The following is a 25,414-nucleotide window of genomic DNA, read 5'->3' as shown; positions in this document are numbered from 1 at the left end:
CAGGGGAACCTGGGTGGATAAGGAATGAATGAAGGAGTGAGAGACGGAGGGACGACCAGAGGAGCTCACCTGGAGCCCTCCCTCAGTGACAGGGGCCAGCCTCCTCTACGAGAGGGCTTCATGCCAACAGCCTCACAGTAGGGGCGCAGGCAGGGTCAGAGACCGCGCTGCGGGCAGGAGTGGAAATGGGGATTTAGCAGCTGATGGCTGGAGGTCGCTCTTAGCCATGGTGGCTCCTGGAGTCAAAGCACCCCATCTCTGTTTCGCCAAGTCCCAGCAATTGCCGCTCTTCCCGAAGGACGAGGCCGGCCAGCTGTTGCCGCACAGGACACAGCTCAGGGAGGCTGGGCCTTCAGGAGCCCCGTGGACAGCACGCAGAGCCCCGCTGGCTAAGTTCCAGGGGACCCTGGCTCTCTTCCACTTCTGGGGGGCTCACATGCTCAGGGCGCGATCCGCAGGCACCCTGGATAGCACCAACCCCACAGGGGCACCGTCCAGGAGGTTGGATCCAATGTAGGAAGGAATGCGCCCCGTTCAGAAACGTGAGCCGGCCCTTGGCAGCTCTGGGCGTGACCGGCGAGCAGAGCCACGCCACCCCGAACATGCGTGCCAAACGTGGAGTGATCACAGGGACGTGCGCGGATGAAACCTCCGCCTCTCACATTGAAATATTTACGGCCCAGCCATCTGACAGCGGAGGCCCGCTTCGGGAATCCAGGGTGGGAGAGTGGGAGGGAGGACAGAGGGAGGACGGAGCGGCGCGGAGAGGGAACGGGAGTGCGGGGGCCGCGAGCTTCGTCACGCTCTTCCCTCCCCGGCTGCTCACGTCTGTGATTCCCCACCATAAAAGAACTTGTAAAAATAGTACCTTGCAGTCATTTCTACTAACAGAGAGTCACTAGAACGGCTTGCACAACGCCCCAGAGTAAGGAGTTCTCTGGTAGTAAAGGACACACATGCTTCACATCCCCACACACATGCGAACGCACACACCACAGGCACACAGACAACACACGCGTGTACACACACGCAGATCTGGGACATCCGTGCGCCCCTTCTCAGCAGGGCAGACCTAAAACCCCCACACATGTGCTCCCCCTACCACCGGTGGGCTCCCCACAACAGACACCTGAATGTGCCTTCCTGGATGCCCCTAGGGGCTGCTAAATCCTGGGCCGACCCCCTCAGAGGCTCCTGGGACCCCCACCCAGATGCTGGGCCAGCAGCAGCTCCCCCCAAAGAAAGCCGCCACCCCCTGGGGTCTCCAGGCCCATACAACCCCTCAGAGGGGCCTTCTGAAAATGCGGCCCCAGCCATCCAGAGAGCAGACGGCGTCTTGACACAGACCCCCACCCGTGGGGCGGTTTGGGTGAGCAGACGGAGGGCCAGCTCCATGCGGAGAGCAGAGTCCACACGCACGGCTGTCTGGGAAGACTCAGCTGAGTTTATGCTCTTAAACCAAAACAAAATCCCTGGTGAGTCAAGCCTTCAATCGCTGAGAGAAAAACAAGCGGCAAACTGGGAAGGTTCTAGAAAAGATCACAGTGTGTTTACTTACGGTCCTGACGTCTGGGAGGCGTTCTGTAGAACGCCAGGAGCCATAAAGGAAGGAGGGTCAGCCTGCTAACATGAAGGACAGCTTGCCCGTGGACGGGTGACACGAAAGTGCTGTGGCCCACTCCATGGAAGAGCAATGCATCAGTCTTCAAGACAGAGGGACGGGACCCCTGCCCCCACGGGGAAAAGCCCTGAGGACACTAGCCAAACATGAAAGGACACGCACAGGGACCCCACACACAAGAGGACCTGGATTCGTCAGACTCACAGACCCAGAGAACAGATGGCGGGGCCGGGGCTGGGGAGCAGTCGGGGATCCGTGTGGACAGGGTCTCTGTGGGGCGGGGTGGGTGGGGAGGAATGGAACGTTCTGGAGCCAGACGGGGTAGACAGTGCCCCTGAACTGGACACTGAGAAATGGTTAAAGTGGTAAATTTCTGAGTTGTACATGTTTTACCACAATAAAAGAATTATGGAAAAAAATTTTTTTAAACTTCCACATGACAAAAGGATTTCATAGACAAACAGAAGAGTCCAATCACAAAGTAACTGCTCTACAGCTCATCATCAAAGGCCTGATTTTGTCAGTTGACCGATAACTCACGCAAACCAGTCGAAAAAACAAGCACAGGATCAATCGGGCGATTTGCAGAGAACGCAGAAACCAAGTAACTGGTGGACAGAAGCGCGGGTCCCTCACCCTGATGGGTGCCCTGCTCAGGGGCCACATGGGGCTCCGGTGTGAAGACTCTAGATTTCAGGATGGCAGAGCATGAAAGGGAGATGGGGGGGCCTCCCGAGCCCAGGGTCCATGCCCAGAAACGACCCTGACCTTGAGCTGCCATTTCCCAGCAGATGTTGGGGTGAGCAGGAAGGGCGGGAAGGGCCAGCGCGAGCGCCACACACAGCACAGGGCCGTTGGAAGGTGGGGCCGTCTCTCCCGAGGCACCTTCCAAAATGAAAAGGGAATGCCCTTTGACCCCAGGGCGCTGACACCTGAAAGGAATAAGGCAGGACCATGGGGGGCCAATGCAACACCCCGTGTGGGAAGAATGCCCCTGAAAGTGTCTGCACGGGGGATGGCCGCATGGGCCCCCCGGGTTATCATCTGCACCTCTTGGCACTTAAGACAATGGGGGCCTCCCATGGAGCCCATGGCTCCTGCCCGAATTCAGCACTTGCCATGGCAAGTCCGTCCTTTCTTCGCCCACACTGTTCCCACTACTCCAACGCCCTCCCCCCCTCCTCTGCCTGTCCTTGAAGACCGACTCAAAGGTTGCTGGGTCTAGTAAGTGAGCTCCCCTAAAGGACGGGGAGGATGGGGTCCACTCCTCCTCTGTGACCCCATGTGTTGGGCAGATGGCCGTGGGACAGCCACAGCTTGGAAAAGGACTGTTCACTGTGTGAGTACCCGTCCCCACTAGAGGGGTCTCGCAGGAGATACAGCTGTGTCTCGGGGTCCTGACACCCGCACGGACATGCTCCCCACAGGGACTCAACAGCGAGCACCAGGTTTTAGTTTATTCACCAGCTGTGGGACCCCGGGCAAGCAAGGTGCCCCTCAGCCCACCACTTACTTGCACGGCTGTGTGGGTCAGGAGGGACCCAGAGCTGCTAGCCACCCACTGACGCAGGGCCCAGCATTACCCGAATGACGCTGCAGGGTCCCTCTCGGCTTTTTCACTCTGCATGAACCCAGGACGTGTGCCAGGCTCTCTCAGGAAGACCGGGGATGCCCCAGAGAACCCATGAAACCTTGGACCATTCACCTGCCTCCTCTGGGCCCCATTTTCCTGGCTGACAAATGGGAGCAGGGACACCGGCCATGCCCCCATGGAGTCCTCATGGAGATGGGGACAAGTGTGGGGGATCACAGTCCTCCTCCAGGGCTACCCGCCCTTCACCCTGGCCTCTCCCTACAACCCCCCGACCCCAGCCAGCTGGCAGGTAAATCACCTAACTTTAGTGACCACAGCTCAAGAATGGAGGGGAGCCAGGACCTGAGGCACCCACCAGGTCTGGAAGCCAGTGGGCCCGCTCACCACCAAGGGACATCTTGCCGCGCATCCTTTCAGGACTCGCTTCCTGCCCCTGAGCAACTGGGCCGTCCTACCCCCTCCCTGGGCCTCCATATAATGGGCACGGGCAGCAGAAAGATCTTGGGCGCCCAAACCAAATATCTTTGGGAGTCTGTGGGGCAGCATCAACAGGGGAGATGATTAGGTGCGGGAACATGGGGAACCGCTGAGTCTGTGGCACCCTGGGCATGGCCCCTCTTGATTCTAGATGTCTTAAAGCATCACAGCACCAAACCACCGAGACCACAGACAGGCAGGATCCACGGCAAGCCGCTAGATGTCCACACTGGACAACAGAGCCCCGGGGCTCTCCCACCGATCCCATAATCAGATGCGCCGGGCTCTGCGACCCGATCCCCAGGAACACGGGCCCTGGACGCCCCTCCCCAGCTAAGACGCCACAGAAAACTGAAACTGCACCTTGTTCGACTTCTGACTACACGACTTGATCCTGGGCACTTTTTACCTGACTGTCCCTTTTCCTGGGGAGGGGGGGTCACTGAGCTGGGTGGTGCCAGCACGCGGGAAGTGGGTCAGCCCAGTGCAGCCCAGTCCTCACTTCTCCCTATCCTCACTGGGGGCCTTTGAGCGCCGGCTGACGCTCTCTGTGCCCAGCAGCCCAGCACCATCAGCAGCAAAGCCAGTCTGCCGTGTTTTTTGTTTTGTTTTGTTTTTGTTTTTTTAGATTTTATTTATTTATTTGACAGCAAGAGAGGGAACACAAGCACTGGGAGTGAGAGAGGAGGAAGCAGGCTTCCCGCCAGGCAGGGTGCCCAATGCGGGGCTCCATCCCAGGACCCTGGGGCCACGACCCAAGCCAAAGGCAGATGCCCGACCACTGAGCCACCCAGGCGCCCCCGTCTGCCTTGTTCTAACACGACGGTGCCCATGAGGCCTGAGGTCCGGGGACCAGCTCAGAACACGTCATGTGATGCAAGCTCCAGCTCCCAGCTTCGCATGGAAGGCGGCTCCCGTGCCCCGGAAGTTAGCAGCCTCGAGGTCTCCTGCCCAGAACAGGAGGCTGTGTGCAACACGAACACGAAACCGTTGCTTGTTTGATCATTAACCTCCTCCTAAGAGGAGGCCCTGCATTCCCCAAAATGCTAATTTTGTGTTTTCGTGTTGCCTCAAAGAGAAGCTGCAAGGCCTGCGCCAGAGCCAGGAGGGAGTGAAGGGGCCGAAGCAGCGGGGGGAGCAAAGGCTGCATGTGAATCCAGCAGACGGCGTGTTTTTCCCATCACCTGGGGGCCCCAGCCAATCTGGGGAAAAACAGGCTGCTGGAGATGCGCGGGCGGGCGGCAGAGCCGGTGGCAGATACCAGGAGACAGCTGCTCGGGCCAGCGGTGCGGCGCTCCCGCCAGAGCCTGTTTTAATTAGAGCTGCAGAGAGTGGGGCTGCTGCCAGGAAGGCCACCCCAGGGTGAGATGCCCTCGCCCGCCCGTCTGGCAGCTCCGGTAATGAGGCCCCAGCCGAGGGCCCAAAGCACAGCGCTGCCTGCATGGCCCAAACCGCACACACGGAGCCTCCTCATTACCGCGCTCTGGACTCCCAGGGGCACGGTGATGCTCGTCTCCAGGCACCTGAAGCACAGCAAGCCGGGAAGGGACCCAACTGAACCCAGCTGCTCCCTGCTCCCTCTCTCAGTCTGGGGTGCACCCTCGGGGCCAGGCCACGGTTCTCGGATGGCCCAGGGCCTAGAGGACACTGCAGGCTGCCTTCTGAGGCTCTTTGGGTCCCTAAGCAGGGTGCCCCCGGCAACCCCAGGAAAGATAGGAGATCCGCAACTGCTCACAGTAGCTTGCACCGCTACTGCAGTGCGCCCCTAGCACCCTCACCTGGAGGAACTCCACACAGCAGAGGGGTGACGGAGGGGCAGGAAGACACCTGCTCCAGTCCCAGCCAGGACACCTGCTGCATGGTTCAGAGGGAGTGGCAAGGGGCCGGCCCAGGGCACAAGGGGCTCCAGCCCCAGCTAGCACATCTACTGTGACCTGGAGCGAGGGACAATGGGGAAGGGCCCTCCCCTCACTGAGCCTCAAAACCCTCTTCTGTACCCCGATGTTAAGGGATGAGCAGGCCTTCCACATGCCTTTCTGCAGTGTCCTGAGGCCCAGAGCAGCCAGCGTACCTACCTTAGGCCCAGGATGGACCCGAGAACGAGCTTGTGGAGTGGCCTCAGACTAAACACTGAGAGGAGTGAGGCCTGGCTGTGGGGTCCATGTGGGGGTCTAGGCCAGCCTCAGAGGGGCAAAGTGGTATCCAGGGAGAAGCCCAATGACACAGCCTGCCCTCCACCCCACAAAAGAGCTACCAAAAAGAGGAGGAAGAGGAGGATGAAGACTATGATGGTGAGGAGGGGAAGAGGGAGGGTGGTGGTGATGAAAGTGATGATGATGGGGATGATGGTGATGATGATGATGGGGATGGTGGTGATGATGGGGATGGGGATGATGGTGGTGATGGGGATGACTCTGGTGATGATGGGGATGATGGAGATGATGGTGGTGATGATGATGATGGTGATGATGGGGATGATGGTGATGATGATGATGGGGATGATGGTGATGATGATGATAGGGATGATGGTGATGATGATGATGATGATGATAGGGATGATGGTGATGATGATGGCGATGATGGGGATAATGATGATGATGATGACGGTGATGATGAGGATAAGGATAATGATGGTGATAATGAGGATGGTGATGGGGATGATGGAGATGAGGGGGATGATGATAATGGGGATGATAAGGATAGGGATGATGGTGGTGGTGATAATGGGGATGGGGATGGTAATGAAAGTGGTGATGGTGATGATGGCTTTGATGATGATGGGGATGGTGATGATGGTGGTGATAATGGGGATGGTGGGATGGGGACAATGTTATACCCATAAACATTACTATACTCGCTCTTCACTGTAACCCTCAAAGTAGGTTTTATGACTCTCATTTGACACTTGAGGAAACTGAGTCCCAAAGAACGTCATTACACACCCTAGTGACATGATTCAATGGTCTCCTTCCAAAAGACCTTTTAACACACATTCAATTTTGTAGCATGTGTGTGCGTGAGTGTGCGTTTGTGTGTACAGGGAAGTGTGTGTGTGTTTGCATACGTGTACCGGTGTGTGTGTGTGTGTGTGCGTGTGTGCGTGTGTGTGTGTGTGAGAGAGAGTTTGGGTGTGTGTGTGTTTAACACATCTCTGGCCTGACACAGTGTGTTCGGGGGTTTCCTGGTCCTCCCTGTGGCTGCCCAGACCCGGCAAGCCAGAGACAACTCCCAGCATTCCCAGTTCACCCCAGGACACCTGGGCACCTCCTGACGACCATCTCTGGATCACCTGCTTTCCCGTGTTCCCTCCTCCTGCAGGAGCACATGACCTGTCGTTACAGGAGTGGGGGACGGAGAACACAGGTTTTGGAGCCCCAGGGACTCCTGCAGGAACCCTGCCTCTGCTATGACAGTCAGTGTGGCCTCCGGCAGCAGACACACCCTTGTTACAGACAGAGGGGAAACGGCTAGAGAAAGCCTCCAGCAACGTTCACCTGGGTTGGGGGGGGTGCTGTCCTAGGAGAGAGAACAAGGATGTTCAGAGGGTGAGCAGCCCTCCCCCACAGCTCCATTGCACTACCTTCTGCTGAACAAAGAAGCTCACACAAACCCCTTACCCCTCGACTCGCGGGAGCACCCCCACACAAACTGAAGAAGAGATGCCATTGTGACCTGACCAGGGCAAGACCACCCTGCCTGCGGCCACGGGGTCACCTGTCTCCCATCTGAGCTTGCCGGGGCGGGGGAGGGCGGTGCTTTAAGCACAAAGAGGCTCACCATACTAGCGGAGCAGAGGGCTGTTTCCACCACCCCCGCGGGAGGCAGCTCTGAGTCGAGGCGTGCCAGGCACTCTGCGAACCTGGAAAGAATGTGCCCCAAACCACAGCCCGGGCTGCCGAGCCCGGCTTCTAGTAAACTGGAAAAAGCAAAGAACTTGGATGCTGTGCAGAGGACATCAAGTGAAAGGTCAAGAGACGTTGTCTCCAGCCCGCTCCCTCTGGAGTCCACTTCCTGAACCATCCGCCTGTTTCTTTGGAGGCTTCAGCCAGAAAAAGGTTCCCTTCGGGGTTTCAAAATGGAAAGTGAGTTTTCCTGCGGCAGAAAAACGCTCTTCCCAAGCCCGCCTCGCCAAGAGGAATTTCCAATCTGACCATCTGCTTCCTGCACTTCTAGTCCACCTGGCTCTTGGATCCAGAAAAGTCCGAGGCAGTGGGAACCATGTGACTCTGGAAACTCGGGGCCAAGGGCACAGGACCCGTGCACAAACTCTTCCTGGACACAGGCAGCCAAGACGACCAGAGAGAGCGCTCAGATCTGCTTGTCCCCAGGCCTCACCAGCCCTGCACCCGCTTCTGCCCGGAACCTCTGCCTAGAAGCTGGGGACGGGCTCTGAAAGGGTGTGAAGGCCGTGCCACAAACACAGCTGCCATGGAGGGGGCACATGGCCCCCACGAAAGGGCAGGCTCAAAGCTCAGTAGGGCCAGAAGGGCAGCGGAGTCTGGGGGCTCCTTGGAAAGGCACACGTGGAGGGAGGACATGCCCTAAAGGCTACTCCTAGGTGTGTGCCCCAGAGGCTCCAATACCCACACCCCGAGGTGTGCGGCCAAGACTCCAAAAGTGGGAGTGGCCCAAGTGTCCCTCAACTGGTAAGTGGATAAGTGGGTATACCCTGCACAACGGGAGACCCCCTACCCTCACACAGGAAAGCAGCACCGCCAGACCATGGGGGCACAGAGGGCGCTGCTCACAGAGCTGTAAGCCACACATGGGAGGTCAGGTGGAGGCTGCCGAGGAGTCCGTTCCCTGTCTCCCTCCTCTGAGCACAGTATCCCGGCAGCCAGGCCAGGCCCATGGTTCCAGCCGGCACACATCTCTGGTGGCAACACAGGACGTCTCCAAACCACAGCCGGAGGAGCCTGGGCCTCCATGAACATGCCTCACCTGCTCTGTTGACAGTGGCCTCGTCTGTCAGAACGCAGGCTCTGAAGAGGGGCATGGCTGCTAAGCTCTGTGATGCCGGGGTTACGAGGCTTGGTTAGGCTCCCCTGTGGCTCTGGCAACAGGAAGGGAAGCTCCCAGGACCCCAAATCACTGTGCCCCGAACTCCCTCCCTGCACTCAGGGTTGGGCCTGATCTGGGGGAGCGCCCAGCCTGCTGGCTGGCAGGAATGGGACCAGGACCTGCCATGTACAGGTGCACATTACAGGCCCACTCTGAGATCAAAGTCCAACTGCACCGCTGGGTGGTTGTGTCCTCTTGTCTACCCAGAGGGGCACCTCCTCCCCCAGGCTGGCACCAAAGTACACATCTGCCAGACCCCAGTGGACCCAGGCACGACCCACAGCCATCCGTCCCCTGACCACCGAAACCCGGTGAAGAAAGGACAGAGGTCTGTGTGGCCACTGCGGGGAGCCTCTGATCTCCTGGCTGAGGGCGAGGAGTCTGTCTGCAGAAAGGGACCTGCAGAGGGACCCAGGGACGAGTCAGGGTCCTGGGACCACCTCCATACAGCTCACGACTTCCCTCTGGACCCCTGGCACCTTTGGGTTTCGATCCATGTGAGTGCATCACCTACTCAGAAGTCAGGTCTAAATCTGGACAGAATTACTGACGTTCACTTTCAAGTTCATAAAGATACAACTCTTGAGTCATCTGTTCCCACCTGGTGACAGAGACCATAACTGCCAGGTACACACCATTAGGAGAAATGATAACAGTGGAAGCGTTCAGTCTCCCAGTTCTGGAGCCCAGAAGCCCAGAATCAGCTCCAGCAGGTGGAAATCGAGAGGCCACAGGGCCCTGTGCCCTCAGAGGCTCCAGGAAAGAGCCCTCCAGCCCCTCTTGCCTCTGGGGGTGGCTGGTGGCCTATAGCCCAAAGTCACCTTGCTCGTCTCCACCTCTGTGGTCACAGGGCTTCTCCTCTTCGGAGCAACCTCCCTGTGCCCCCTCCTGCAAGGACCTGAGACTGCATTTGGGGCATACGGAGGCTGAATCCTGAGCATCTCAGCATGGCAAGACCCTCCTGGGCTGCTGGGGCTGTGGGGGGGTCCCATGCCGAGACCTGGCCTCTCCATCCTGCCCATCATGCCCGTGTGGCCCCAAGGGGTAGGCATTGCACACACCCCCAAGACGTTCTGGATCATGGCTCGAGTTACACCCCGCCATGGACACTCCAGAAGCGGCCCCACCCCAGGCGAGGCCCGGAGCACCAGGCCTCTGGATGCACCCACAGCCTTCCCAGGTGGCCCGCACCTGCGATGCCACAGCAGCCCAGGAAAACGCACCACACCCACCAAGAACCCCCCCTCCCCCGCCCCGCCACGTCTCTCTGCCACAGCCTCTCTGCTGCTAGGGCCCCTCCCGTGTAGGCAGCGCTCTGCACTTGCCCGCCAGCCTGGGACACTGGCGCGGAAGGGCCCACCGCCATCACGGAACGGGGCTGTGAGGGGGCTCTCTCCCTGGTCCACAAATTTGCGTGGCATTTGGACTCCGTAGAGCTCCATCATCCAAACGTGCTCGGTCATCTAACCGAGAAACAGAATTCACCGAAGTTGAGAAACGAGAGAGGAAAACCAAAACCCTACACAGCCTTTCATCCACATCGAAGGATTTAACTTGAGGAAAGAAACGATCAAGGACTGAAGGTGAGCGCACAGGACAGCCGTGGTCATGGAAGTGCCGTGGACCGTGACAAGGCGCAAGCAGCTGTGGGAGGGGAGTAAGGGCTGAGGAGCAGCTCGGCGGAAACGGGAACTACAAACCACACAAACCCTTCCTGATAGACGGATGTTCCCCGCCCTGTGAGCGGGACAAACCGTGCGGGCTGTGAGCCCACGCTGTGACAAGAATTCACGCACATGCATAAATCCACAAGCACTAACCCAGAACAGTCCCAGGGATTTTCTCCCAGTTATCTGTAGGGTCTCAATTCCTGGCACTCGGCCCCTGAGGCCCCCACAGATGTTGGGAGCCGCTCCCTGGAAAGACCCTACCCCACAGCCACTCCTGGGGCCCGTGGGGGCTGTGTGACTTGGCGTCGAGGCTACAGGTATCTGTGGATGACCAGGGCACACGGAAGCCTCAGAGCCTGACCCAGGCAGGCATGTGTCCCCTGTGACCAGGGGCCGGGGAGGCCTGGGGAGGAGTGTCGGTCCTGGCCCCACTGTCTCATGGGGTCCTACCTTCTCTCGTTGTCGTCCAGGTGAGCAAACAGCACATTTTTGGAGATGGCTTTGGCCAGCGCCGTCATGGTCTTGTAGTCCTTGGGGATGACCTGCAGGGGAAACCATAGTCAGACTTTCGAGCATCCCCGAGGGTCCTGCAGACAGACAGGGGACAGCGGCAGCATGTGTGTGCTCGAGGCCTATCAACTCTGCACGGAAATGCGGGCCGAGTATTGCATGGACAGTCCCCAAAACCTGTGCGCTGAAGCCCCGTCTATCGTGTGGCATCTGGAGGCAGGCCCTGGCGGAATTAGCCCGCTCTCCTGCTCTCCTCGCCACCAGAGGACACGGGAGATGGTGCGGCTCCCGCCAAGAACCAGCCTGCCGGCACCTGCTTTCGGACACCCACCTCTACACAGAGAGAGAGTGAGCGTCACAGTCACCCAGGCTCACAGACATGGGGAGCTGCACGTTACACGTATTCCACCAAATTAACTTTTTTAAGGGATCAAGAACTAAAAATACCAAGAGAAAAAATATAAGTGAGGGTCTAGAGGGTATAAACGCACAAGGTGGGAACGACAGGCCCCACGTGCCTGGGGAAGGCGGGAGGCCAGGCCCGTACACTGTTGCACACAGGGACACCCTGTGGGCTCTCATGCTCCAGAGCCCGTCCTGATGCAGGTGCACCCACTGCGCTGTAGCAGCGGAGGGCTGGGCGCTAGCCCTGAGGGATGGACACTGAGGGACAGCAACGTGGAGGAGGAAATCCCCACTGGTGGCTCTGAGGCCAGGCTCCAGGAGGACAGGGATCACGTGATCTGGATACTGGTCTCCTCTACCCACACACCACAAGCCTGTGGGCAGTGACTGTGACAATGACAGTCCACCACTGTGGCCCCTCTCAGAGCAGAAGGGAGCACGACCAAGGTCAGAGACCCCAGGGTGAGGATGGGGAATGGGAGCAGGGACCCCAGGGTGAGGATGAGGGAAGCAGGGACCCTGGGGTGAGGACGAGGGGGCCCACCTTCCTCACGTAGGACACGGCATCCTCCTCTGTGTACACCTCGGCACTCACGCCCCCGCGGCGGCGGCGAGCTTTCACCACAGGGTTTGGTGGGGTCGGGGAGACCTCCTCGTCATGAGAGTCTGACTTTTGCTGTGTCAGAATCTGTCTGTTTTCTTCCTGTGGGGGAAAACATGGGAGGGCTGGTAGCAGCAGCCAACGCAGCCTATCCACCTACAAGTGCCACCGAGGAGTGCTGTCCAGCCCTCCTCCCTCTGTGCCCAGCAGACCCCCAGCTTCGAGGGCACCTCCATCTCTCCCCCACCACCCAACCCCACAGAGCGCCAGCTCAGAGGGGTTCTGCCTGCCCTCACTGCGACATTTTGGGTACCAGGTGCCTGAGGTCTGAGGTCTCCATCAGGCAGTCCCTCATACCCCCACATCCCTATAGCACACATGCAGGAAATGGGAGGTGAATACATAAGTGGAAAGCAAATCTCTTTTGTTTTCTTCCTTCTGTTCGTTATTTAATTGCTTTAACGACTGTGCGTGCAGAGGGCACAAGATTCCAGAAGCACGAAGGAACACACACTGCCTGACAAGCAGGGCCCTCACCCCGACCTCTGCGGCCATCACATCCCCATGTCCCAGAAGCAGTCTGGTGATGGGCTGGGTTACCACGGGGAGCAGCAAGGGGGGGGTGGTCCGTGGCAAACAGACCCTCACCTGTCTCCCCACATGCCCAGGACAAGGCCTCTGTCCCCTTTGTCTGCAAGGACCACCTTCTCCAAACACCCGCACCTGGCAACCTCCCCCACCTGATTTTACCTGGCAGTCACCCGGCAAGAATGTGAAGGGAGGAGAAGGAATCCCCGTGCCCCCCACGGCTCCTCTCGGGATGCCCGCGGCCCCACCTTCCAAAGCACCCCTCCTGCTCCACCAACAGCACATAGTTCAAGCTTCCCAGGTAACCTGAGAACCCCAAGAGAAGCATGAAGCCATCCTATTTCATGCTATGGTGTAAATGAGGAGGGAATTGTGCTGGGGCCTTGCTTTCTTGAGACAGTTGACATTGCTGTCCTACCACGGGCCATTTTCCATGCTGGGCAGCCAAGGGCCTAACTGGGCGGGATCCAGAGGCTTCAAAGCTCAAGGCCACTTGGGGAGGCATTGGGCGGAAATGGGGAAATGGGATGGCACCCCCCTCCCCTCCCCCGCAGGATTCCAGGAAAACCTCTCATTTTCCGGAGCCCCCTTCCTGCCTCCTGTTCTCACGCTGATGAGCTGTCTGGGGCTGCAGGATAGTCAACGGCACAGGGTCAGAGGACGCTTCACAACAGCAGTGTGGGAACCACATTTCCAGAAAGATCCATGGCCAGGATCTGCCCCAGGAATGCCTAACACAGCTCCAGGGACTGTCCCTGTTCTGCCCCCAAGGCCAAGTGCTCCCTAGATCGTAAATGACGGTCACAGTCTACTTCTGACCACGTTTTTCTGGCACAAGGGGTGAAAGGCAGACTCGCGGCCTGAGAAGGGAAAATTCTCGGCCACAGAGGGGTGGGACGTGGGGCGATTCTCTGGACCTGAGTTCCCACTCCTGAGAGAAGCCCACATGCCTGGAGCCTGGGATGGGCAGAATCCCTCCCTCCATGCCCCATGCCCAGACACGCTTGCTGAGGACACAGCTGGGTGGTTAGCCATGTCAGCCTGACCCCGTGCACAGGCCCTGAACACCCCAGAGGAGGAGAGGCCACACCCTGGGTGGCAGCCAGACTCCGAGTGGCTGCACATGGTTAGCATTTCTGGGATCCCCTGGGGAGGCAGTCCCTCGACCCCGTCCCCTCCGACCGAATGGATGCTGTGGTATTTGGAGATGTGTGGTGTCCTGGGCCGGGGTCACTGGTGCCAGCCCCAGGCCGACCACAAGACCCCGCCTCGGGGCTGCAGCCTGTCACAGTAAAAGACAGGCCCGGGGCCGCCATCCCCATCTATGAAGCCAGGAGAGGACCAGGGCTGTGTCCAGGGGCACTTGACCTCCAGTGGCAGGGTGAGGAGAGACAAGGGAGGTTTCCATCACTTGTCCAGTACCTCTGTCTACCAACCTCACACAGAGATTGCTCTACAGAGGAAAAGGCACAGTTTTGTCGTGAAAATGTCCATCTAACAGGGAAGACAGATGAAAAGTCAGCAATGGTAGCAGTGTGAGGCACAAAGGACTAGGTACAGTGCTGGGCAGCACCTAGCAAACCAGTCATTTCCCCTCTAAGGACCAGTTGCACAACTCACAAGTTTTGAGAATGGGATGCTTTGTCACTCAGTTCAGCTATTTCATGTTTTTTTATGATGACGGTCTTCTTTTTTTAAAAAAGATTTTATTTGTTTTTATTTATTTGACAGACAGAGATCACAAGTAGGCTGAGAGGCAGGTAGAGAGAGAGGAGGAAGCAGGCTCTTCGAGGAGCAGAGAGCCCGATGCGGGGCTCGATCCCAGGACCCTGGGATCATGACCTGAGCCGAAGGCAGAGGCTTTAACCCACTGAGCCACCCAGGTGCCCCATGACGACAGTCTTCTTTGATAAATCACACAAAAGCTTGTTATTGGTTTCAAAGTGTGTGAGGAGGCTGGCTTCCACCTTTTTTTCTGGTTACTGCTCTACCAACAATAATAAAAAAACTATTGGATTATAATCAAAGAATATAGTTTCTGAGTAAGAAAAAGATTTAAACTCATCTGGGGATCGTTTTAACTAACATGTCCCACTGTGTACTCGATTGGAAATCCCTGACTTACACACACCTTTCCCAGATCTTGTAGGTTGCCTGATCACACACGGACAGGACCCAGAAAGAACAGAGTTCAGTAGCGACCACAGCAGACTGGGGCCTGCTGCCTCGTGCAGCTGGGTGCAGGGGCGTGGTGCATGCCCAAGGGTGCACAGCTGGAGACCCCTGTGCCCGGCATCACGACCCAGCACCTGGAACAGCACGGGACCTGCTGCAGGGGTTCAGTAAGGATCTGTGGATAAACATGTGAATGGATAAACCCTCTTTGCCCAAGAGCCAGCTTCACAAATCCGTGTGTATGTCCAAGCCCCATAATTCTATTTCTTAAAATACATCCTAGCAAAGCAATGACAGCTATCAAGGAGATACGGGCACTAGAATGTTCTCTGCAATGTTTAAAAATTTTTTAATCCAAGTAGCAATAAGAAACTGCTTAAGTCAATTTAGAAACATCTGCATAACAGAAATCTCTGCGCCCTGAAATCATGTGTTCGGTAACATTTAGTGGTCTTTTAAACAATCGTATAAAGTTTGGTTTAAAAAACCAAAAGCAGGAATCAAATCACATATAGGGAATGAAAACTCAGGCCACAGACTGGGAGAAAAAAATCTACAAAACACACAGCCAGAAAGGACTCGTGTCTAAAATGTACAGAAACCCCCCCCCCCCAAAACCATCTCACACTCAGCAACAGGGAAACAGACACCGCGACCCGGGGCATCTGCACGGTGAACACCCACGTGGGAAGGTTTCCCCCATGGTGCGTCCTCGCAGACATGCAGAGGAAAGCAGCAGGGAGACGCCGCTGTCCCCCGGCAGAATGGCCACGGACCAGAACAGGTCAGTACCAGAAGCTGGCGGGACGTGGAGCCGCGGGGCCCCTTGCTGGAAACGTGGCTGCTGGAAACATGGAAAGGCGCTGCCGCGTCGGGAGGGGCCTGTGGTTTCTTCCAAAACCAGCCACGTGCCCACCATGCGATCTAGTGGCCGCACGCCTTGGCATTTACCCTAGGAGATGACCGCGTGGGTCCACGTGACCCTTGCACATGGATGTCCACGGCGGCGTTACCCACAGCTGCCCGAACTGAGACACGACCTGGGTACCCTGGAGTCGGGGACGGATGCCCAGGCCGTGGGCCATGTGGACGGTGGACGGTGACTCAAGTGCTGCAGAGACGTGAGCTCTGAAGCCACGGGAACCCTGACACGCATGTTCCTGAGCCGGCTCCCGACTGTGGATTCCAGCGGGGAGGGGGGCTTTCCCGAGAAGGCGGGACTGCGGGGACGATGACCAGAGGCTGGGTGCCAGGGGGCTTGGGGAAGGGGCACGGGGCGGATCGCGGTGGATTTGTGTTGTCTCGTAACCGGATACATGTCGTTGCACAAGTGTGCACACCCAGACACCAGCCTGGGGCAGGCAGAGGACTTCAGTGAGCGACAGTGAGCCAGGGACGCTGCTCATCAGCAGCGGGGGGCACAGGGGCCAGAAGGGTCATCCCAGAGCCAGGTGGGGTGGCAGGGATGAGGACAGCACTGCACGTTCTGCTCGATTCCCCGGCAGGCCTGTGCCACCCCAGAGAGCCGTCTCGGCTCGGTAACTACTACACGGACATCACGCTGTACGTGGGAGGGAGGGCGGGAGGGAGAGCGCTTCTGGGAAACACACCTCGGAATACACACAAGGACTCCACGGTGTCCCTCAAGAGAGCGGACAAGGCAGCTTTGTTTCCTGATCCTTTCTCTACTTTCTTAATTTCCCCCAAATGTGGAATCAACCTTTCTCTTGTTGACGTTACTGGGCGGGACCTGAAGCTTTAACCCTTCTCTGGAAAACCGCTCTAACGGTAGGCCGGTCGTCCCGCCCAGCAGCGCCACGTGGCCTTCCAGCCAACAGGGGAGCAGCGGCCCTCCCTGCAGCTCACAGGTCCCGGGTCGGCGCGGGTCCCCACAGCTGTGTCTCTGATCACACCCACACACGGTGCCCACAGCAGGCCCTCTGTCCCCTGTCTGCACAAGCATCTTCCATGGGCCACACCTGCTTGGCGGGCAGGGAGGTTGCACAAGGGCACGACCCTGAGCTCACACCCACCTCACAAGCACAAGGAAAGTGCAATGCACACAAACGCGTGGAAAAGGGGGAAGGCGGCTCATGTAGGGTTCTGTCGGCAAAGGTTATTTTCTGTGGTTCCTAATGTGAGTTATAAAAGCACTCTGGAAATAAAGTCAAATGTAAGAAAATTAAGAAATCCCCGTCTTGGAAGAGGAGCGAGATGCCGGAAGGGAAGCAGGCCCCACCCGCCATGCGCCTGGTGGGAGGACCGCAAGCCGGACAGCAGGAGGCTGTGAGGCAGCAGGAAGGAGGGGCCGGCTTGGTGAGCGGGCGGCGTGGGTCCTCCTGGCAGGAGGACACGCATGTCCCTAAGAGAGAGCAGCCAGTGTGCGGAGGCTCCCTACTGTGGGATTCTGGGGAAGGCGGAGCTGCGGGGATGGGAAAGGTCAGGGGTTTGGAGGGAGCACGCACAAGGGATGTTTAGGGCAGCAGCACGAGGTGACATGAGGCTTGAATGAGATACGTGACATATGTGTTTGTCTAAACCCACAGGACTGTGGGCACGAGGAGGGACCCCAAGGTCAAGTCTGGGCTGCAGCTGACAATGGCGTCCCTCATCAGATGTAATGAGCCCTTAGCAGGTGAGCGTCACTAATGGGGAGGGGCTCAGGCTAAGGAGGGGGGGCTGTGTGCATGAGGCACGTCATGCTCAATTTCTCTGTGAACCTGAAGCGGCTCTAAAAAGCAAAGCCTATCGGGGCGCCTGGTGGCACGGTTGGCCGGCTAAGCAAGAGGTCAAGGTCTCAGGCTTGTGGGCTCCAGCCTCGCGTGGAGCCCCGTGATTGGTGATGAGTCTGCCTGAGATTCTTCCTCTCCCTCTGCCCCTTCCCCACTCCCCCATGCGCAGTGCCCCTCAAACAAATACATAAACCTTTAAAAAGCAAAAGTAAAGCCTATCAATTACAAAGGAGTACCACTGAAAATAGAAAAAAGGAGGGAGCAAAATCTACCAAAACATATAAATGATCTGTATCTTGAAAATAAAAGCTTCTCTTTCTGTTTTTGTTAAAGATTTTATTGATTTATTTTGGGGGAGGCGAGGGCATGCATGAGTGGGGGTGGGATGCGGAGGTAGAAGGAGCAGCAGACTCCCCGTTGAGTGTGGAGCCCAATGCACGGCTGCATGTGGGCTGGATGTGGGGCTCGATCCCACAATCCTGAGAACCTTGAGAACACAGCCTGGGCTGAAGGCAGATGCCAGACAGACTGAGCTACCCAGGCACCCCAGAAAATAAAAGCCTTTCTTTCACAGAAGAGACACCACAGACCTAGGTAAATGAAGGGCTACTCTCTGTTCCCCAAGTGAAGATTCAGGATTGTTCTCCTTCTCCTCTGACTGATTATGTGCTCGGTGTAAGCCCACTCAACATCCCAAGAGGATTTCCTGGGCCATCTCACTGAGATCACTCTAAAATACACCTGGAAAGGAGCAAACAAAACCCTCTTGGAGAAGAATGACGCGGGAAGACATCGACAGCTCCCATGAAGACAGAGGGAGCCAGATGGCAAGGGCCCCCAGGCACAGCCGGCCGCTGGCGGAGGAGTCAGTGCAGAGCACTTCCACTAATTTATGCACAACAGCACAATTCGTTAGTAAGTATATATATACGTATATAAGTATATACGTATATATACATGGATAAACCCGACCTCAAAAGCAGAAACTTTCGCTCCATGAAGATACTGGTGAGCACATGAGCAGATAGACCATGGACGGACTTGAAGGTGTTTGCGAAGCAGGGACGGTCACAACTCATATCCGCGGAGGTGAGGGTCCGAGGTGAGTACATAAAGCAATCCCGAGCCCAACGGTAGGAGAAGAACCTGGCAAGACACATGGACAGAAGACCTCGACAGGCATCTCCCCAAAAAGACACGGGGATGGCAAGTAAGTACGTGGAAAGACCGCCTCCTCAGTCACGAGGAAATGAGCAAGACAGCCAGCAGAAGGGCCCCACGGACCCGTCAGAATGGCTCAAGTTTTCGGGAGCTGGCAGTCTTAGGCAGTCTTAGGGCCAAGAGCCACAGCTGGTTGGAACAAAGACGGTGCTGCTGGGCCATTCGTTACCAAGTCAAACGTGCGCTTACCCTACAATCCAGACACTTTCTCCAGTTAAAAACCTACATTCACACAAAAATCAGTAAGACAAACACATGCTGACAGCGGCCTGGTCATCGCCAGAAACCAGAAGTGATCCAGAGTTCCCTCCGCTGGGCAGGGGAGGAGCAGACGGCAATCGGTGTACACAGTGGAACAACGCTCGCTCATGACACGCACAAAACCAGCACGAATCTCAGATGCCCTCGGAAGGGACGGAAGCCGGACTGAAAGGCTACATGCCGTAGGCCTCCCCTGATGAAATGTTCTGGAACACGGAGAACTGCAGACACTCGAACGGTTGCCAAGGAGATACAGGGACAGGATGGTTTGGCCAGCAAGGGCAGGAGGCAGGGGACGGCAGCAGGTAGACAACCCGACACACTTGTCAGAACCCGCACAGTTGCACACCACCGAGCACAAGTTTCAGAGTATTTGAGTTCAAAGAACTTTAACGGGAGAGGGGAGTGGCCTCAGGTCTCTTTTCTCCGATGTGTCCGCTCATTCTGAAAGCGAAATACAACGTGACTTTCGTTTCCACTAAAGACCAGAACCTTAGTCTGGCTCCTTGTGTGATGCCCCTGGAGCCAGCATCCAGGGAAGGTGCCAGGCCACCAGGAGGGAAGGAGCCCCCAGTGCGGCCAGGACATGTCCATACCCACAAGTTAGCACAAGGACAACCGGGAGAGAAGTGGATATTGGCGAGGATTTGGGAAAACAGCACGACTCCTGCAGGGGGATGGGGCGGGGGGAAACAAACTCATTCCATCTCTGGGAGTAAAGGGGCAACGGGGCTCTAAAGCCACGGAATGAGCCAGACCCTGGCCCCAGAGCACGCGCCCTGACGGCGTCCGTGCTCTTCCTCCCATAAATCAGTCCTTGGCCTTGAGAGGTTTTCTGAAGAAAATGAAAAACCTGAAGACCATCAAACACAGAACAATGCAGGATATAGGGAAATCTGTGACCCCACATGGTTTTATGGCCACAGACACCGTAACAATGCCACTGAGGAGAATGCAGACACTTCGAAGTGGCCCAAACGGTAAATGTGACCCGTGCAGACATCACACAGCGATGCTAAGGAGGAGAGCCAGGCCAGAGATGCGCACACGCCACAACCACCCATGTCCACACGCCTGTGTGTGCTAAGGAAGGTGCTAGAGAAACGTAGGGGGGGTCCACCGGGGAAGAGGGCGGGCGCTTTCTTCCAGCATCTAACGGGAGTCCTTGTGAGGACCAAGGACTGCACAAGCCTCAGCCGATGTCCTGGGGAGAAGCCCCGCCTGTGCTTGGCTGGAGAGTAAGGGCTATTCTACCCCCTCACGTCTGGACCTTTTAAACAGCCTGTGGTAAAGAAGTCACTCACCAAGGCCTGAGGGCTGGTGGCGGCACGTGGCCTCACGGGACAGCACACCGGGAGCTGGGCCATCCCCGCTGGTCTGTGCGGCCCAGTGACATCCTCCCGGGGCTTTATCGGGCTGTGCATACATGCTTCCTGCTGTCACACACGCTGAGAAGTCCCCCTTCCCCGGCTTCCTGGCCACTCAGCTGGCCTCATGGGGGGCGGGGGGTGCTGCTTGGGATTCTGCCCCTCCCCCGGGGCACCGGCTCCTGGGGCCGAAGACCCCAGGCTCTGCCGCACCCAGAATGAAAGAGCCTTCCTGCGCCCCCATCATAGACACTCTGTGGCAGCTCGCGGGGCAAGCCATCATGAAGGCAGAGGAGACACCCATGGGCTCTAGGGGACTTTAGGTTCTGGGGGGCTCAGAGCCATCTGTCCCCAGGGATAATATGTAGCCTCGGCCCCAGGCCCGTGCTTTTCTCACCCCCACCATCCGCTTTGTAGCGTCCACGTTCCTGCATGGACAGATACCCCGCGGCAGGCTCTGCCTCTCACGGGAATGGAGCTGTACCCCCGGAAAGAGGAAGCCTGCCACGGAGGGACAGGTGGCCAAGGGGCTCAGACCCCTCCTGCTCTGAGCCCATCCTCCCGCCGATGAACCAGGAAGGGAAGAGCGCCATCATTCATGGAGGAATAGGGGGGTACCTCTCAGAAGAGAGGCATGGATGGGTGTGTGCTCCCCACACTGCACGAGTCTGAGGGGCATTCTCCTCTGCCTGTGCCCGCCTCCTCCCATGTGCACATTACCAGGGAATCAGGTCTCAAATGTCCCCCATCGCATGCCCCACCACAGCTACGCTCTTCCATCCCAAACGCCAGTGCCACCTAATGACACCCGGTCCCCATCTCTGCCCCCCTCCACTGTCAGTGGGCCTCAGCAGCTCTTCCCCAGGCTCTGCACGCCGTAGGGCCTGCCCCAGTGCGGGGGGACAGAGAGGGCCTGTGACCAGGAAGGCCAAGCCCTGGAACGTGTGAGGCAAGACCAGGCCCCCACGGACAGCTGCTCTCTCCACACTCCCCAGAAGAGCCAGCAAGGTCCGGGGAGCAGGTGCAAGGCGCCGCGGCCCAGCACACCTGCCCCAGGGGAAGCAGGCGGTGGCTGTCACTGACCTTCTCCAGCTTCTCGAAGTGTTCGCGCAGGAACTTCATGGGCCTGTCAGGCTTGGAGACGCACAGGTGCACAATGCAGTCTTTGAGGACCTGCTGAACGCCATGCTTCTGAACATAGAGCTCACATCCCTTCAGGCTCTCATCCTCCTCCGCCTGGTAGGATGACGGGGACGCCATGGTGACCCCACTTCTGGCTGCCTGGAGGGGGGGAATGCACGTCAGGTGGGCGCTCGGGGAGGCGGCATCCCACAGGCCCCCAAGGTGGGCCGTTGTAGTCTCATCCAGTGAGCACTGGGACACGGTCCCAGGGTCTGTGGTCATGGGCCTGTCCTCCTGAACGTGACGGCGCAAAGCCTTACCTCACAGATCTTTGTGGGCTTGGAGGAAGAATAGATTTGTAGGGCTGAGCAAAGCCCTGGTCTCTGAGAAATCTGCAGGGGGAGAGCGGGGACCCGGGGGGTCCCAAGGGCCATGCGCCCAGCCCACCTCTTACGTGGTCTCAGTTGCCACTAACCCTCCTCCCTTTTTAGGAACAACTGTGGGAACCAGGGAGATGGAGAGGTGCTGCTCCAGGGCCGCGGTAGCCTGCTCGGCAGGAACAGAAAGAAAACAAGGCAAACAGTTGAAACCCCACTAAAGAGCCTTGTGGAAGGACGGTCCATGGAGAACAATGGCACCGCCACGCGTTGTCAGCCCGGCGCCCGCAGCTAAGTCACAATGACGGCTCAGGAACGGGGCTGCGCGCCGCAGGGACCCAGGTCCGGGCTCCCAGTCGCCAGGAAGGCCCCAAAGTCGCGCCCCCTCCTCCGGCCCCGCGCCCTGCCCCTGGCCTCTGCGCGCCCCCAGCCCCTGCCTCCCTGCCCCAGGCCCCGGCGCCTCCGGCCCCTGAGCCCCCGGCCTCTGCGCCTCTCCACGACTGCGCCGCGGGCCCCGGTTCGGGCAAGGGGGCGGGGGCTCCTCAACGGTCCCCATTTCCCCGGGCCTCTTGGCCGGCCGAGCTCAGTCCCTTGCCCGCGCAGGCGGGGGATCCCATCGCAGACCCCATCCCAGCTCGGTATACCTGGATGCGCGGCGCCCGAAGACCGAGGAAGCTGCGCGGGGACGCGGCGGGGACGCGGGGACGGCGGGCGAGCGGGTCCCCGCACTGCAGCGGCGCCGCCCTCCACCCGCCCCCGCGACGTGCCGACCAACCCCCACACCCCCCTGCAGCCGGCCTGGCCCTGTCCCCTCCCGCACGCCCCCTCCCCGCCCCCGCATCGGGCCTCCCCACCCCCCTTCCTCCTCTGCTTCCCGACCCTCAGCGTCCCTCCATCTGCGCACCGACAGACCGCTCCCCGCCGCAGCTCACCCCTGCGCCCCTCCCCCACCCCCTCCTTGGTCTCCCCAAGGACCCCCACTCACCTAAAGCAAGCCTGGGCAGGCCTCATTGAGGTGGACAAAGCCCCAGGTTTTCATGCACAGGCGGCCAAGACTACCACCACTGACCTCCACCACCCGCTCACACCTCCTCACCCCTCCACTGGAGACCCTGTGATGGTTTGTCCTGGCTGCTGCAGCTGGTGGAGCCTCAGGGTGATGGCCAGGACCCCCCACTGCTCACCCCTGGCAGGTTCAGCCACCTGTCTGCAAGCCCCCACCCTCCAGCTCAGGGCCGCAAGAGGAGGCCAGAGGGCCCCAGGCCAGCCCCGGAGAAGGGAGCTGAATTCCTTTTCTTGGTTCAGGGCTCCAGCATCACCCCAGTGCCCCAGTGGGAAATCACTGGGTCATGCTGAATTCTTCCCACCATCCTCCAACATCCAAGAGGTCACAAAGGCCTGTGGAGCCCCTGGGGTGACTTCCTAATCTATAAGTCCAGACCTGCAGAAAGGGGACTGTCCTTCTTCCTGTTGCCCAACGTCATGCTTTGCCTGCATTCTGGCAGGTAGTGGCAGAAACTTCATTTCAATCACTTGGGGGTCCCCACCCTTTCCACAGAGGGGTGGTGCACCAGCAGAGGGGATAGGGAGCTTGGGCCTTGAAGGGGAAGCAGACAGTATCTGTTCAGCTCTCCCATACTCCCCTGTCCACAATAACCTAGCCTATAGTCCCCTGTCCCACAGTCCCCTGTCCACTGAAGCAGACAGACCGCAGCGTGGCTGCCCCACCCCACTGGCCCCTGCAGCTGGGCTGAGACTGGCCCCACTCCCACCTGCCTGTGTGATGGTGAAGGAACAGGTCACACTCAGGCAGACCGACTGGGAACTCCTTTCTGCTACCCCTGCCCTTGCCCTCAATGTGGGGGGAGGTCAAGGGTCAGCAGGGAGGCTGGCTGGACAACCGGTAGCCAGCCCCTTACGTGAGGAATCGCCCTCACAGAGCTGGAGGGGAAGCCATGGGGTCCACCATGCGGGCATTCCTGGCTAGGTCGCCTCCCCTCTGACAGTGACAAACCCCGGCTTTTGTAGGGTGTCTGGGCAGCTGCATCCTTCCACCAAAAACATACCACAGGTGTCAGGTGACCCAGTAAACCGTGCTTGTCTGAGAACGTCCCCTAAACCCACAGGGAAGAACCATCCCATGTGCTCAGCCCTCTTGTGTTCCCCAGCAGGAGGCAGTCACATTGCCCAGCTCCGGGGGTCTTTATTTCACCCCAGAACCGGGGCAGCCAAGCCTTGTGAAGACCCAGCTTCAAAGCTGCATTCTCTCCCAGCCACTGCCCACCCACAGACTCCTATGTCTGCCGACTCCAGTTTACCCCCAAGATTCAACCTGAGGGCTCCTTCTGCACGCATCTCCAGACCGGGTGGGACTCCCTGTACTTTGTAGCTCTCCCGGCAATGCCGCACAAGAGTTGTGTGAGTCTGTTGGCTTGATGTAGAGAGCAGCACCTAGCCTGGGGTGACAACAGGGTGCCAGGACCTTCTTGGAAGAGGCGCCATGTGGGCACTTCCAAATCTCGTGAGATCTCAGAACAACAGGTGGGCGCTACTCGAGTGCAGCTTTAGGCTGAGGCTGGGAGTACGGGAAGGAGTGCGCGGCAGGGGCCCAGTGGCCGTGAACACCACTGGTTACTATTGTCAGGGCCACAGCGGTTCCTCAGGGAGACCTCTGAGTCCCGTCCCTGGGACACACGGGCAGGGCCCTGGAGGGATGCTGAAGACGAGGCCACAGGGGAAGAGAGAGGTGAGCTGCGGAGGAACACAAGGCCAGCGGAGAGGCGGGAACCACTCCTCCAGCCCCATGCCTCTGAAAGAAAGGGCCATCGGTGAGAAATTCCCCGGGAGGAGGCAGCAGGAGCCATCGTAAGAACAGTGCTAATTTTCACCTTTCACACGGCTCACCAGGTAGGTCTGGGATGCAAAATTTCACCTCCATATAGCCACCGTACGTCAGCGCATTCTGATAATGCGTGCTCCCTGGGGTGGCCTTGGGGTGTGGCCCCTGGTGGCTATGTGCCAATAGCGCGCCCTGAAGCAGACACCCAGAGGAGCCTCCAGGGAGAACCCAGTGCTGCCCCATGTGTAGCAGCTAGGGGACCCAGACTTCCGATCTGCAGACACCGCGAGATCTTCTGTGTGTGAGGTTTTAAGCCCCTAAGTTTGTGGTGACCGTCACGCAGTTCCTGAGAGCTGTCACAGGGGAATCCAAGGAAAGGCCCAGCCCCGTGTCTGGAGGAGGAGGAAACCGCGGCAAGAATGAGATGGGCTAAAAGCCGTGTCACCCCAAAACTCCTGCTAAATCCTAACCCCCTGTGTGGGGTGTCGGGAGGGGGTTTTCAGGTGAGTCGGTCAGGGGCGGGGCCCTCATGCCAGAGACCCCAGAGCATGTCCTTCCTTGCCTCTGCAGCTGCGTGTGGACACAGCAAGGGGACAGCGTAGTGGAGCCGAGGGCCCAGCTTCTTCGTCTGGGACACCAGCCTCCGGAGCCGTGAGGAAGACAAGTCTGTGGTTCCTTTGAACAGACCGAGACGGGAGGAGGCCCGAGCACTCAGGAAGGCCATATGTGAAAACATAGGGGTAAAGGAAGTAAAGTGTTATGAATCTGGTACAGGAGTGGACAGACCTTAAGG

General features: G+C 58.3%; 1 protein-coding gene across 5 annotated transcripts in view; it reads right to left on the bottom strand.

Moving 5' to 3' along the window:
- Positions 1-25,414, bottom strand: part of PRKAR1B (protein kinase cAMP-dependent type I regulatory subunit beta) — a 79,796-nt gene that overhangs the window by 44,025 nt on the left and 10,357 nt on the right. For 2 of the 5 annotated variants that reach the window (XM_047713596.1, XM_047713597.1), the window contains 3 exons: positions 21,367-21,564; positions 11,883-12,041; positions 10,874-10,965 (listed from right to left, as the gene is read on the bottom strand). In XM_047713596.1, coding sequence (XP_047569552.1) covers positions 10,874-10,965; positions 11,883-12,041; positions 21,367-21,543 — 428 coding nt within the window. In that variant the 5' untranslated portion in view covers positions 21,544-21,564. Of the gene's footprint in view, positions 1-10,873; positions 10,966-11,882; positions 12,042-21,366; positions 21,565-21,725; positions 22,119-22,426; positions 22,563-22,878; positions 22,903-25,414 lie in introns of those variants that run through there. The other 3 variants (XM_047713598.1, XM_047713594.1, XM_047713593.1) reach the window with 3 other exon arrangements.

Source organism: Lutra lutra, chromosome 18 (genome assembly GCF_902655055.1).
Source record: "Lutra lutra chromosome 18, mLutLut1.2, whole genome shotgun sequence".
In the NCBI taxonomy this organism is placed as follows: Eukaryota; Metazoa; Chordata; class Mammalia; order Carnivora; family Mustelidae; genus Lutra; species Lutra lutra.
This window is presented reverse-complemented; position numbering and strand designations above follow the sequence as displayed.